At 41.5% G+C, this 15,246-nt stretch overlaps 1 protein-coding gene across 3 annotated transcripts in view; it reads right to left on the bottom strand.

Annotated features, from left to right (window-relative positions):
* Positions 1 to 3,496: 3,496 nt before the first annotated feature.
* dpysl2b (dihydropyrimidinase like 2b) overlaps positions 3,497 to 15,246 on the bottom strand; it is a 30,053-nt gene continuing 18,303 nt past the window's right edge. For all 3 annotated transcript variants that reach the window (XM_075455179.1, XM_075455178.1, XM_075455180.1), the window contains 9 exons: positions 13,918 to 13,998; positions 13,480 to 13,548; positions 11,648 to 11,768; positions 10,921 to 11,077; positions 10,683 to 10,824; positions 9,677 to 9,847; positions 7,654 to 7,833; positions 7,237 to 7,402; positions 3,497 to 5,675 (listed from right to left, as the gene is read on the bottom strand). In XM_075455179.1, coding sequence (XP_075311294.1) covers positions 5,584 to 5,675; positions 7,237 to 7,402; positions 7,654 to 7,833; positions 9,677 to 9,847; positions 10,683 to 10,824; positions 10,921 to 11,077; positions 11,648 to 11,768; positions 13,480 to 13,548; positions 13,918 to 13,998 — 1,179 coding nt within the window. In that variant the 3' untranslated portion in view covers positions 3,497 to 5,583. The remainder of the gene's footprint in view (positions 5,676 to 7,236; positions 7,403 to 7,653; positions 7,834 to 9,676; positions 9,848 to 10,682; positions 10,825 to 10,920; positions 11,078 to 11,647; positions 11,769 to 13,479; positions 13,549 to 13,917; positions 13,999 to 15,246) is intronic.

Raw genomic sequence — 15,246 nt, 5'->3', positions numbered from 1 at the left:
GTGCTAAAGGAGATCATTAAGGAAGGATTGCAGCTCCTTTAGTATGTAGAGAATCTGAACAGCTCTTATCTTAGCTGCTACGCAGATTCTTCCAGGTCATTTCACTCGGTTAGGAAGGTCCTTAAGCAATCAACTATTTGACCGGACCCAGTATGTACTGAGTGATGAACAGAGTGAACGCAGGTGTGGAGTAATAATCACCTGATTGAAAACAGATGGCAAGCAAAACTAACTGGGAAGGGTAACAGAAGAACGTTTCAAAATCAAACAGGAAGTGGAAACAAAACAAAAAACGAGACAAAGATATTCGGATATTGCTGAAGTATATATTTGTACAGGCTGCACGGTAGTGTGGTGGTTAGCACATCCTGGCTGGGACCTTTCTCAGACCTAAAGACTTTCTTAGACTCAGACCTATACTTGGAAAAACACATTAAGGCAATAACAAAGTCAGCCTACTAACACCTTAAGAATATATCGAGGTTAAAAGATCGGATGTCTCAGCAGGGCCTGGAAAAACTAGTCCATGCTTTCATCTTTAGTAGGCTTGATTACTGTAACAGCATATTTAAAGGTCTACCTAAAAAGGTCAGTTAGACAACTGCAGCTCATCCAGAACTCTGCTGCTCGAGTCCTCACTAAGACCAAAAAAGTGGAGCACATCAGTCCAGCTCTTTACACCGGCTGCCTGTCCATCAGAGGATAGACTTTAAAGTTCTGATGCTGGTCTATAAAGCTCTGAATGGTCCAGGACCAGAATACATCAGTGACCTCCTGACCCAGTATGAACCTTCCAGACCCCTCAGGTCATCTGCATCCGGTGTTCTATCAGTTCCCAGAGTCAGAACCAGACATGGAGAAGCTGCATTCAGCTTCTATGCTCCACATGTCTGGAACAAACTCCCAGAAAGCCTCAGATCAGCTGGAACACTCAGTGTATTTAAGTCCAGGATGAAGACACACCTATTTTCAGCTGCGTTTGAATAAAGCTCAAAACTTAATCACATTTTAACTACTGATTTTATCTGATTTTATCTATTGTTCTTATTTCTTTCTTTTTTGTTTAAAATCTAAATCATGCTTTTTATTTAATGTCTCTGTAAAGCACTTTGAATCGCCTTGTAGTTGAATTGTGCTGTACAAATAAACTTGCCTTGCCTTTCTGAGTGCATGTTTTCTCCGTGTATGTGTGGGTTCTCTCCAGGTACTCCGGCTTCCTCCCACCGTCCAAAAACATGCATGTTAGGTTAATTGGTGACCCCTCAATTGTCCTTAGCAGTGAGTGTGAGCGTGCATGGTTGTGTGTCTCGTTTGTCTCTGTGTGGTCCTGTGACGGACTGGCGGCCCGTCCAGTGTGTACCCCACCTCTCGCCCAATAACAGCTGGGATAGGCCTAAATTGGATTGAGTGGGTATAGAAGATGGATCATTTTGTAATTGAAATGTTGTATAAGTCAGGTGGTTTAATACACGTAATGCTGCTTTTCATTGGTTTGTTTGGTTTCTGCATGTGACAAAGTGTTGCCCGGGGACCTCAGCTCCTGTGTCGTTTTCATGCTGTAGTTTCTGTGGTTGCCACGGTCACATGACGAGCTGCTTGAAAAGGCAGTGCCATAATTAAGTTAAACAAAGGCAGCAGCACCCACTCGGGCAGCAGCAGCCGCCGCTCCACCTCCCTGTACTGCTGCTGCCAACCTCACCAAATATGGCCGCAGTTGTGTTTACACTGCAAACCGTGCAGCTGCAACTGCTCACTGTGTGTTTGACCCTGCCTTTGAGTGTCGCTTTTCAGGACAGGTATTAACACTTTCCTCTTGAGATGGTCAAACAACACAGAGGCCTGGTTTGATAAAAGCATAGCAAAGGCTTGAGTGCGAACTGTGACTAGCCACACTGCTACAACTAAGCTGGCAGTGTTTTCTTCCAGTCACTCCTCCAGTTTCTCAAAGTTCATCATGGAACACCTTCACACATCTCTAAAGTGGTTGTTATGTAGGTCAGACTGAGGCAGTTCGGTAATAATCTTGCAGGTGTAGTTAATTTCTCTCAGAAAACCTCCGAAATCTGAAAAAATGAAAGACATTGTTTCCTTTTTCCTTTTTTTATTTTTTGAAATCCTTGTTGTTTGTTTCTTTTTTTTCTTTTTTTACATCACCATCCAAGGGATTTGACACTTTTCCCATAACAAGCAAGCATCCCAGAAACCCTACAGCCACCAAGACAAACACCATCACACAGTTTCACTTTCACAAAGGCGGGGGAAAGCTTACAAGGGTCGACTATAAGGGGCTCAGGGGGAAAGACGGTGTTCAACAGCATCGGCAACCTCAGAACGGAAGGAATTTCCTTTCAGTCTGCAGCACGTTGTGTACATACATATCACTCATATATCATTAGCATAATATGGCATAGAAAAGCATCCAAGCTGACAGAGCATCAAAGGAGCATAAGTGTGTGTGTATGTGTGTGAAGACAGAGGAGGCATGGGACACAGCAAAGATGCCAGTGCAGGCGATGCATCACAGCAACGGTTTCTAAAACGGTCTTTTTCAAGGTGTAGTCGGGTCTGGATTCCACCCAAGTCAGCGCGGGATTATGCAGAGATGTTGCTGCACAGTAACAGAATAATTGGAAAAATATGTGTGTCCGCACAAAGCTGTACTAATAGCACCAGGTCAGGGCGGGTTGCTAACGGCACCCTCCAGTTTGACAAAGCGTTGCCATGACAAACAAAGAAGCAGCACCGAGTGAGAGCGGAGGGGTCTGTCCCCACGGCAACAGCCAGAAACAACCAAAGATCCAAGCAGGGAGGGAGTTAGGGAAAGGAAGGAACGAGTGAAAGGAAAGGTTGCTGCCAAATTGTGTTAGTGGTGCTGGACTTTATCCTCGTCTAGGCTGCCATCAAAATCTTTTTTTTGCAGTAACAGTTTATTGTGTCTTTAAATGAGGCACATAGATGTTAACGTGGATGATAGAAAAGGAAAGTGTGAGATAAAGACTGGTGATTTCAACAGAAAGTTCTAGACGAAGAAAAAAAACGCATGTTGTGTGTAATTTGCCACAAAGGTTTAAGTTCTGATTTGCCATTCCTATCTCGTGCCATCTTGGAACGCCTAAGGGACGTGCGTTGGCTACGATCCATTGTCCCTTGGATTCTTTGAATACATGTGTCGGTTGTGAAAGTGATGGACTTTGCCTTCTACGGACTGCAGACTGAAGCAAACAGAGGCTGAAAGCACAAACAGAAAGAGGCGGTGTACATTTGGTCATCAACTTTAGGTATGAGTGAATAACTCTGGCTTTGAGAATGAAAGCCAAGTGGCAACATCAGCTTCTCAAAATGAGTCAACCTGCAGAATTTAAGCCCAGCCAGAAGCTTACTCTGGTCTTTATTAAATAAATGGCCCCTGGTTACGTCTGTCAGAGTGAGTTTACTGCTCTGTGTTGACTTATAGGGAAGGAAAAAGGCTGCAGAAAGATGATCAGGACCTTTTAAATATAAGCAGGACAGCAAATCTGTTTAATGATAGCTTAGTGAAAACCAGATGCTTAAAAAAGAAAAAAAAACAAAAAACGAGAACATTTGAACAGATTGCCCAGCGTGATGTAGTATCCACAACCAGGAGCCTGCTGGGCGTGTCCCATCCCTCACACATCAACACTTTACACTAGTCAGAAGTACAATAGCTCATGTCTACTTTCAAGCATAAATCAATAGTGCTCAGCCCGTAGGCACCTAGTTACAGAATAACACTAAAAAGCAGTTTGACAACAAGGTAAAAACTCTAAAACATTAGAACATTTCAAGATAACGAGCATTTTTCGTCTTTACAGGGGCTCTATCGGCACAATAGGCCCTACGAAAGCGCAAAGTCTGGCACCTTTGAATCGGTTAATCCTGGCTATTTTACATTTTTTATCTTACATCCTTCACTTACCTCAAAAAGAATAACAAAACAAGAACTATAAGATCAGACTATCAGTACAACTTCTGTGGGTTCAGGCACATAAAGAGTGGAAAGGAAAAAGAGGGACTTTGATGAGTATAAAAGTCACATTTGGAGGAGGAGAAACATTCTGTATGTAAATGCACTGGTTGGTGACAGACAGCCATCAGATGCTTCTGCAGCCGTCAATCAAGAAATGTGGACCTTTGTGATTCATAGGAACGCAAACAACGTGGAAAATGAGCATCTGCGTAGTGAATGGCACCTTTCCCGCACTTTTAAAATCTCTCTTAGTTAAGTTGACTCTCTGAGTTAAGAGACAGTAAGGCAAGGAAAGGCTAAGTTTGAAGTGACAGGCAGACAGTAAAACTTCCTCTTACCTCTATAACTCTTTTCCACATATTCTTGAAATTAAATTCCATTTTGTTTCATTGTGTAGGATTTAGAGAGATCTTTTTGACAAAAGTTCCATATTGTATTCAAAATGATGGATTCGTTTGTGTAGAATTGTTTAAAAATATGACTTTAATGTGAGGCCTTTATATCTCAGAGGGTGCAGGTCCTCCCTCAGCTAATCCCCCATATGTGTACCATCGTGTTTCCATGGCAGCCCAGAAATAACATAACATAACAAACCCTGGTTCTGGTGTTGGAGTTTCACAATTTCTTTTGCCATTTGGGTCCCAGGATAATCTCACGCACCACATGTTAATTCAAAGTGATGCAGGGTTATTGTATTGGTTGCAATCTGCAACTTCACCAATAGATGTCACTAGATCCTACACATTGTTTCTTTAATCGTGACCTAAAGCTCGTTTTATGACGTGCCAAAGCTCGCTCTGCTTCACAATATTCTCCCGCCGACTCATACCGTGTTTACTTTAGCAAAGCCACAGGTGGGAAAACATGAGAGCCACTGCAAAGACAGTTAAAAGTGAAAATAAAAGACTGTTGTGTTTAATTATGTCAAATCTTAAGGCAGCCCTCAGAGAAAACCATCAATTAAAATCACAGGTAGTCAGATAGTCAACAGCTTGAAGATCCTTAAATTGGCTGCACGACCGTAAGACTGTTCAATTTCAAGCTTGTGTTTGGCTTATTGAACAAAAGAAAAAGAAAACATGACAGTACTGGTTTTGTACCCATGCTCCATTTCAGCTACTTCCAAAATGAAAAGAATGAATGGAAATACAATGAACATCCTGCATGAAATTTATCCTCTCTCCTTAACTGTGTTAATTCAGTTTTGTTCTCAACTGACCTCAATGAAAACAACACAGCAAAGCAAGCATCAGAAGGACACATGGCAGGGAGCAAGTACAGTATAAAAGAAACACAACAAAATAACAAAAGTGCTCAAATAAGCAGTGTTACATTTTTTCTCTTTATCCTATCATATGAGGCAGATTTTTTTTCTTGTTTCTTACTGTGTCCACTAGGATCAGGCTAAGGGGATGAGGAGAGTGGGTTTGTGGGAGGGGAAAAAAAAAAGGAGACAGAGGAGGAGGTGTTAGATTAAGGCTGGATGGCCCGCTCAGGTGCCGTCTAGGGTTTGGCTTCAGGTGTAGTAACGTCGCTTCCTGAAGGCCATCCTTCCACAAATCTGTATTTCCTCCTCTGCAGCAGGGGACGGAGCTCTATCCGAGGCTGGTGATGTTAGCCCTGCCGCCTGGAGGCGCCACGATGCGCTGGGTATTCCGGCGAGGAATATTGTCATCTACTTGAGCACCTTCATGACCAAAGGAAAAAAACAGGAGTTCATTTTGTTATATGTCCATCTACATTCTGGAAGTTAACCTGCGTTTATCTGCTATATAATTCATCTTTTGATTTATACATCAAAAGATTAATTTAGTTGTTGCAGATATCACCTGTTTATAAAATTCTGAAACCCATATATGAAGTTTTCAATCAATGCAATGACAAGCTGCAAAATATTTTCTATAAGCGGTTGTTGGAACCAGAAAAAAAGGGGTTTAACTGAACAACAACAAAGCCTAAATGAAAGTTGGAAAAAAATGCAGTGAAAGACAAAAATGATTCACTCGCAGCAGTGAAACCCAACATGCCGTGTCTGTTAAGCTAATTAAGCTAATCAATACACTAAAATCAATGCACCAATCAAAGACCCATAGCTAAATGTAGGCTAACCTTAGCTAACTCCTTAAAAAAGTTTTGTTGTAGACCTCACTTAAGCTTAATGTCTGTGTTGTACTTTAAATTCTGTATTCCGAAAATTTGAAGATTTGCTTCAAAACTAATTTTACTTGTAAGAATAAAAAATAGCTCAAAACTATTGAAAACCGTGTAATACTGAATTGTGGTGTTAAACTGTTAACCTTCTTTCCCCAATGTTTTGTGTTTAGCATTGTTTTGGTGAGTCAGAAATCAAATGACACTGCTCCGACTATCATGTTCTAAATGCTAAAGGCATTAGCATCTGATTAGCTATCTGTAGCACCTAGCTGACTTGTCCAAGGTGTACCCTGCCTCTCGCCCAAGGACAGCTGGGATAGGCCCCGCAACCCTAAATCGGATTAAGCGGGTATAGAAAATGGATGAATGGTAGCACCTAGCTAAACATTTAACAACTAGCTAGCTAACTATGCTGGCTCTGTCACACATATCAATTTCCCCTAGATGCCTGAATTTGCAGAGCAACTTGGGCTCCTTATTCAAACTGCTCAGGAATGATGACTTTAAAAAGAAATGCTATAATTCAGAGAGAGATAATTATGCTTTGTGGATGTGGAGTCACAAGAGTTTAGCCTGTTACTTTGATGTTTTTTTTCCCGGTAGACTGTAGGGATCAACCAATAAACTGCTGAACATAACCAAAGCTGATAAAGATTAAAGCTAATGTCCAATTACATTGATGTCAACTAATTTCTAAATAATTCCAGATATACCTCTCTAAACTGTTATTTGATTTATTTAATAAAGCATCATATTTTTTATAAATCCTTCCCGTGCTCAGTGTGCATACAAACAACAAAGAAACTGTCACTAAAGCTGTCAGATAAGTATACTATGTTCCTCTCAAATGCCGTGAGAAAACAATCAGATTTAAGTAAACTACAAGAATTTAAAATTTGTCCAGTAATACAAAGTAAATCTTTGAACTGATTCAAGCCTGAGCACATTTTTTTGATTTTTGCCATAAACATGGGCAGCTCTACTATAGTCTTAATGAATTTATTTGACTGAAAGTTGAGAAAGAAAACAAACTGAAGGCCCTAAACTGCACCATCACTTCCATGCTAACGGTGAGTTATGGTTTTATGACTGACCGGATAGGCTGAAGCCAGATTGGTGCAGGTTACGGACGGGTTGGCTGGCCTGCTTGGCAGGTGAGGTTTTGGCAGAGGAGGCAGGAGTCATGGTTTTAGGAGTGACTGACACCTCACAGACTGGGCCGTCATACAGTCCCCTGGGTACACCCCTCAGCTCAGCCAGCTGCATTGTGGGAAATAAAAGACAGCATTCATTGAAGTTAAACCCCAACAAGCTGCATGGTGCCTCCAGTTTTTCACTCAACAATCATAAGTTATTTATTTAAAATTGTACTGAATGTGGGGAGCAACTTTAATGTCAAATTGACTTTTTGAGTTGTGGCCCACATTTATTTTTATTTTTTTTACACATGTATTACAATGTCAACATCAGCCAAGCATACTAAACACAGCTGAAAGAAAGAAACATTTTACCCTGCTGCGAGCTTTTATCCTCTTGTAGACGTAGTCAGGGAATGGTTTACGGGCCACAAAACGTCCTGAACCCTCAATGGCGTGAAGGTTCCCTTCCTCCAACACGATCTTCCCTTGGCTGATAACCACAAGAGGCCCGCCGCGCACCTCTGTGCCCTCAAAGATGTTGTACTCCACAGTCTGAGGAGGACAAAAGGAATTATTTCAAACTAATGTTAATTGGAAAGGAGGATAAATCCAGTGCTTTTTTTTTTCAGTACAACAGATCAGACACGAACATCTGGGGCTAAAAAAATTCCAGCCAACTGCCATAAACGGCACTTTCTCGAATAACCACCAGGGGTTGTTTACAGATGTGAGCCACACTCCGCAGACCCCGTGTTAAAGGCCCAAATATATGACAGAAATAAATATTTCCACAGCCTGGCACAACAAATGCTTTGTAAAGCTAATTTGTCCCTTTGTGACAACGCAAACACTTTGTGGGTATTTTTGTCAGTTTCAGAGCCTCCATATGAGACCCTGAGGCTGTTGAAGGTGTGTTTCTGTAAAGAAAAGGTGAGCTCTGGGCTGCTAAACACCTGTAACTACTGCAGAGTCATTTGATGGGGGACTGAATGCCAATTAAACACTTTCCCATTACACTCACAGATGTTAGCAGGTGTTAGTGGATTTTGACTGGTTTAAAAAAGAACTTGGGGGACATGAGAGAACAGCAAGCAGCACCAACACATGACTTTTTGACCTAAAAGGCCCTGACGTCGGTCAGCTAATAATTGCATTATTCATTTTGGGCTCTACATTTTGAGCTTTGAAGACCTACCCGTGACATGATGCAGCTGATATGACATCTTAAAAAGATCCCTTTGCCTGCTGATCTTTAGTTTATGCTCTAAAATTTTAAACTAGTTAGAATTCTTGTCTGACAGCCCACAGCTGTGCTCCTCTGATGTTTTATTGCACCCGCTTAATCCTCAGTGCCGATACATTAAGTCAGAGCAAAAATACCTTCAAAGCAGGGATACAGTTATTCACAGCTGATTTTTCCCCTATCCTTCGGGATGATGTAAGTGCCTGTAGCATATGGTGAATGCCCCTTTTAGTTCATAGTTTTATGAAACCACACCCAGACTACGCGCTATGTTGTTGGACTTATACATGATGCAATAATATAAAACCAGTCCCAATGTGTGGATTAAAGCGCAGTTGTGAAAAATGCTTAAATTATTTATTTCACACTGTGTTCAAAGCGTTCTCTCTAGCCCAATACTAATAAAGAAAGTTGTTAGGAGGGGAAGGAAGGAAGTCAGCTGACAGGCCCCAACGCATTAGTTCTCATGCCAAAAGGAAAAAAAAGAACCGCGGCCATTAGAGTGGTTTGGAAGACTTATGACTGCTCTCTCCTGAAAGCCACTGGAGCTAAAGCTGAAGTCATGGCAATCTTGCAAACTTTTAGAGTCCAAAATGAGATCACCAGTAGGCTGGTCTATCCCATGACACATACATTTACACACCAAGCAATGAGTAATCTTTCCCGTGGTGCATTATTTTCGGACAAAATGGAATTAAAAAGAAACCGAAGAACAAGACGGGATAAAGCAAAGAGATCGGAAGAACATACGCAGTAATGGCCTCTCTGTCATTCTTACACACGCACATATACACAGAGATTGGCCTGCTAACAATCACACGATGATGTGTTTGAGTTCTCTGGCAGATTTTATGCATGACATCACTCCCTCGACGCTGTGTGAGGCCCACGCCCTGTTCAGCAGCCGAACAGACGACCATAAGTCATCCCTTACAACAAAGAAGTGGACAAACAAACCAGTCGCTCAGACTGAGTAATGACATGAAAAAAAATAAAAAATGAATCATCATTTATTACATCTGTCACATAGTAGAACGATTTGTGGTTTGTAGAAATATCGAGATGCTCTGTGTGAAATGCAACCTCCATGGCCCCAGTTCGTTTACATTTTTGGGCTTTGCTGTATCAACAATGAAGCCGTGAAGATCATACCGAGTTGTGGCTCTTGGCAGAGATGATCTTTGTGACGTCTGGGTCCCAGAGCACCAGATCGGCGTCTGAACCCACGGCGATGCGGCCCTTGCGGGGGTACATGTTGAAGATCTTAGCGGCGTTGGTGCTGGTCACAGCCACATACTGGTTTTCGTCCATCTTACCCGTCACCTGAAATGAATCAGAGCTGAGAGTGAGAAAAGCGCGCTTTCCTCCCTTCAATCGATCCTTTTCCCCTTTGTGCGGTTCATTTTCTTCTACGTTTGTGTGTTGTGGAGTTGCATGGCTTTGCTTTGTGGGTAACAGCCCACACACTTTTTCCCCTCCTTTTACCTCTGTTTTGCACATCCTGTATATATTCTCATGCATGCTGTAATTCTTCGTAAATGTATCTGTGTATATCTTTCAAAAACTTTCTTCCATCTATCCATTAGCAATCACAGGCTTTTATTTTGTAAAAGTCTGTTGCTCACAGGCTTTTATTTTGTAAAAGTCTGTCGCTCACAGGCTTTTATTTTGTAAAAGTCTGTTGCTGTCTGCTGCGGAACAGGAAAAGAAAGTAATCGGCGGATCCACCAAACATGGAGAAGGGTACGGAACTTTTACTCTGCCATTTTCGACGGCGGAGTCGACAGAACCAAAGTCATCTGTAAACTCTGCCAAGTTGAATTGTCTTCTCAGCGTAGTAGTTCCAGTCTAAAATATCACTTAAAGGCAAAACACACAACTGATAGCAGCAAGTCATTCAAGGAAACAGACAGTGGAGCGAGGCTTCTACATAAAAACTACAGAAAGATGCTGATGTTAAAAGTGTGTTTGCACAACAAATGTTATGGCACTTTCATTCATATGGCAGCACATTTAAAATAAAGCTAAATGCTAAAGGCTATACACTACTTTTGAATTAATTTTTGGATTTTGCGTACAAATCGCGATTAATCAGGGAAATCACGTGATTAATTAGATTAAAAATTTTAATCATTGCCCAGCCCTAATAAACACTTACCACACATTTGTCCCAGATGATCGACATCCTCTCCTCGGTGCCATTGACACCCTCGGGAATCAAGCTGAAGTCATCTTTTCCCACCGCGCGCTGAGCAGTGTTGAAGGGACAGTGTGCACTTCCTGTCACCTGCAGGTCACCACTTTAAGAGGAAAGGAAGACATTGGTGTTGATCGTACTGCTCAGACAACATTTATTTGAAATGCGTTGTCACTTTGAGTGATCGGATCACACTTACCAGGACAGCAGGGAGTTGAGATAGTCTTGTGTGGTGGGGTCGGGGCTCAGAGGAGGAGAGGTGACATAGGCTGCTGCCTTGGCCCAGTTCTTGCTCCAGTAGTGTGAACCGTCTGTTCCCAAGCTAGCAGTAATGGGCTCTCCATAGACCACAGTGCCTGAAAGTCCAGTGCTATTAAAACATGAGGCACTACTACACTGCTGGAGCTGTAGTTACTTAACTATGTGGATCAACAATGCGCCTGAAAATGATGTTTTGCAGGATACACTGGAAAAAATGCCCCTCCAAAAATAAGTAAAAAAACAACAAATACAAGACGTTTTTGCTTGAAATAAGCAAAAAAAAATCTGCCAATGGAACTGGTGAAAATCGCTTGTCAAGATTTCTTGAAATAAAATGTGATATTTAGGACTTTTGAGTTAAAAGTGATCTTGAAATTAGCTTAAAAACCTCTTCAAATGTAAAAAAAAAGCTTGTTTCATGTGAAATATGACTCAAAACAAGATGTTTTCAAGACTTTTTCACTTAACAAGATATTCAAGATGTACTGTATTAAAACGAGTCCCTATATCTTGCTGAAATGGTACTTGTTAGGCAATTGTGTCTCATATCAAGTGTAATGAGATACTCAATGAGACAAATATACTTGGTAAGATTTTGATTTTTTCCAGTGTATGTAGGTAGCATTGATACAAAATAATATATGTATTTAGTTTAAGCTCCTCACCCTTCTTCCTGGCTTGAGCAATGACATCAGCAGCACTCTTGCTCATCACCTTGGTGACATACAGGGGGCAGTTTGTCTGATTGGCCACGGTCACAGCACGGTTGACAGCTTCTGCCTCCACCTGGTGAACGATGAAGTTTTCTTTGAGAAATGGGGCGTGTAAAAATTGAGTTGAAACATTCCCACCACACTTTCTTCCTCCATCGCCACAGAGAAGACCTGTGTCATGTTTCGCTCACTTCTGAAAACCAGATTTCCATACTGTCTCATGAAAGGGAAAACTCCAGTCTTCGTGCTCATTATTGAAAAATGGTCAACTTTTATGACGACATGAAGCTAAAAGAATTAGAATTTGTAAAAAAATACAGAAAAGATCAATCTTGGAACGCTTAATCAAGTAAAAAAAAATGAAACGGCAAAATATGAAATATCACTTAAGTATAACAACAAAGAGTTGCTACAACCATACAGATTATAAGGATATACTTTCCTTTCTAGAATTAGCTGCACTGATAGATTTAGGTTGAATAAAATCTAATTTATTCAGGGTACATTTGCTTTCCTACTCCTACGGCCAACGGTCAGCCAATAGCTCAGCAGTTTAGATCAAACACCGGAGGGGCACACAGCTCGGAGATAGCTAACTAAGCTAGCTAAAGCTGCCGTCGGCAGGTTTTCAAAATTCCGAGTCTAAAGTCGGAAAATTCAAACTGATACAACTTTCAGGTCCCCCCCCCCACCCCTCTGTGGACGAGGTTGTGCACGTGAGTTCACACCAGTGTGCACGCACACAAGCTGGGGGCAGACTCACACTCAGCATGGAAGACGTGGTTGGTGACTGTTCTGCTCAGATAATAGATGAATAATAAACCTAACGTGATTGGTTAAAAACAGCCGGGAGCGCTCGATTTTTGCAGGCACGATTACTGGCTTTAGAGGGAGCTACAGAATTCAGGATTTTTCCTAAACAGCCTATTTAATATTCTACTTCCAGAATCCCATGACAGTTCAAGCTAATATGACTAAAAAAAAGTTGCAGACGGCACCTTTAACTTGAGAGCTAAGCTAGCTGTTTCCCTCCACAAATATAAGCTGATGCAACCAGCTGCTGGCAGTGGTAGTTTCACATTTGACAGACCGTAGTATCTGTGTTCTCATCGAACTCTTTACGAGAATAAGTGTTGAACTATTCGTTTCACAGTGCTGCTGCTTTATTTCCTTAAAATCTGTTCTCCAGCCATAGCAACAAAAAATAAAAGAGACTTTTTTGAATTCTTCACTTCTGTCTGTTTTTCCAGCCTCTTTAACTTTCGATGAAATCATCAAAAATAACACCATTTATCCCAATCCACATTTGATTAGCCTGAGGATCCGGAACATTAGCAGGAGAACTTTTCTCCTTCGTCTCACTGGGCATTGAGTAATATGCCTTAAGGAATTAGAAGAGGGGAGAGTTAAAGAAAGCTAAGAAAAAGTTTTAGCTGCAACACAGTGTGTTATCTTTACAGCAGATGTCTTGAGGCAAAATCTCGTTCTCTAATCTGTTTTTTGCATCTTGCAGTAACACCAGTAACTAATTCACGTAGGCAGGATGTGCTCTTATCTTTCATGGTTCAAGGGCAGGAATATTTACACTCATCTTGTTAAAGATGAGCCTAAAGAGGATGCTATTTGCTAAGATAGTGAAACGCCCACAGTGTCAATATAAAACTGTCAAACACGTTAACACCAAGAGCTGTGAGCTGATCCCTCTTGCCCAAAAGCCAAAGCAATATTTCACCCAATGTTCAGAGGCGTCAGTCAGTATCCACAGTGCTGACACTCTTTCTTACCTCCTCAGGACGGCTCAGCACATGTCCTTCAGGCCCAGTGATCCCCTGGTCTAAGATCCGGCGCTGCTCCTAAATGTGAATGAAAAGGAAAGAGCACAAGCGAATAGGCTACCATGGGAAATGTGAAATGTTGAGTCATGTGCAGGTGCTCACATGTTTCTCGTGAGCAGTCTTGGCAGAGAAAAACTTAGCACAGCCATGACCCTCATGAATATTTATCCTCATCTGTTGACTATTAAGAGCTGAGATTTGGTCATGACAGAGGAGGAAACGATGCATCACGGCCCCTTTTTGCTCAAGGTGCTGGCGACGAGCAGCACCTTGAGATGCTCAAGGCTCAGGGCTGTTCCATCTAAAGCTGAATTCAATTAGGAAATCCAGCAGAAAACTGTCTGTTTATCTCAAGTTGGCATCTCACTTTGGTATGACATGGTGTACCTCAGCTACGATGTCCCCATTCTCAGCGTGAACCTGGGCGATGGCTCCCAGATCGCGGATCACACTGAACACCTCATACAGCTGTATCAAAGAGAAATGCACAGATATGAGTTTCTCTTTCAGTGCAGATGAATCATTTTTTTAATCCAACTTGGCACAGAACAGCAGCAAATTGTTACATGTACAGACCTGGAGTCAGAGAACGTTTGGATTTTTCTGTAAAACTGACTTGAAAGATATTTACGTCGCTATAACTACAGTTGTACAAGATAATGGATTTTCAGACAATAATCACACATCTATTTAGCAGCATGCAAAGGTTTGAGCAGAGTTTCTTTGATCTGTGAGAGGCATTACGTCACAGGAAAAACATTTTTAGCTAAATTAGTGTAACTCTCCTTTAGTTACACAGCTTGGTAAATGCTAATAACCCTCAAAACTTGTCTCTACGATCAGCAGCCGGTCACAACCAAAATAACCGGACCCCACAAAGCAGGAGGAGACTATAAGAAAAAAACTAAAGGCTTCTGAGGTGGCCAGTTCCTCAGTTTGTAATGTGATAAAGAAACAGCAGTCAACAGGAATGGTGGAGGTCGATAGTGAGAATGAAAAAGCATATCCAAGAAAGCAGCTTGTAAGGTTTGTAAAAAGGAAGATCAATACTCCCTTTTGATTGTAAAAGAGAGACTTCAGGTTGACTGAACAGACTCTTCCAAGGGTTGGTGCAGTGTTCTGTGCAGCAATCACCTGTTTAACTATTTCCTTCAGTCTCACAAAACTCTGGGGATTGACTTAAATGCATGCAAGGTAGCTCAACAATCTCACAGAACTACATGCCTTTGACTTTTTAGAATGGACGAATATCTGACTAACAACAGCTGAAAGACTTTTAGCTATAAAAAGCATTTATTAGCTTCAGACTCTTTTCCTTTTTTGATATTTTGAAACTGTCAGAACAGGGACGTTATCTAGCTTAAACTTGAAAAGAAATGCGTCTTCTTTATGCCTTTTGGAAATCCGGTCATGATTTAGCTACAAAAAGTCACAATATTTGTGTGGTAAAAGAGAAACGGGGGCTGTTTTTCACACAATGTAAGCAAGCCTCCAAGTCTGGCTGTTCACGCAGTGCCATGAGTTCACAGAGAGAGTCATCCCCTCCCGACTGCCAAACATGCAACAATAAAGACTCATCAGATTTTGACACGGGAGAGAAAATTATAAACTCAGGCTGCACCACGCTGCCAGCATTCTTCACGCAGGTGCAAAGACCAACACTGTTTCAAAGCTGCTTTCAAGTGAGATTAATTCATTTTGAACCATGAGTCAGAA

This window comes from Odontesthes bonariensis, chromosome 22 (assembly GCF_027942865.1).
Source record: "Odontesthes bonariensis isolate fOdoBon6 chromosome 22, fOdoBon6.hap1, whole genome shotgun sequence".
NCBI lineage: Eukaryota > Metazoa > Chordata > Actinopteri > Atheriniformes > Atherinopsidae > Odontesthes > Odontesthes bonariensis.
Note: the sequence above shows the minus strand (reverse complement) of the source record. Positions and strands in the feature narration are given on the sequence as shown.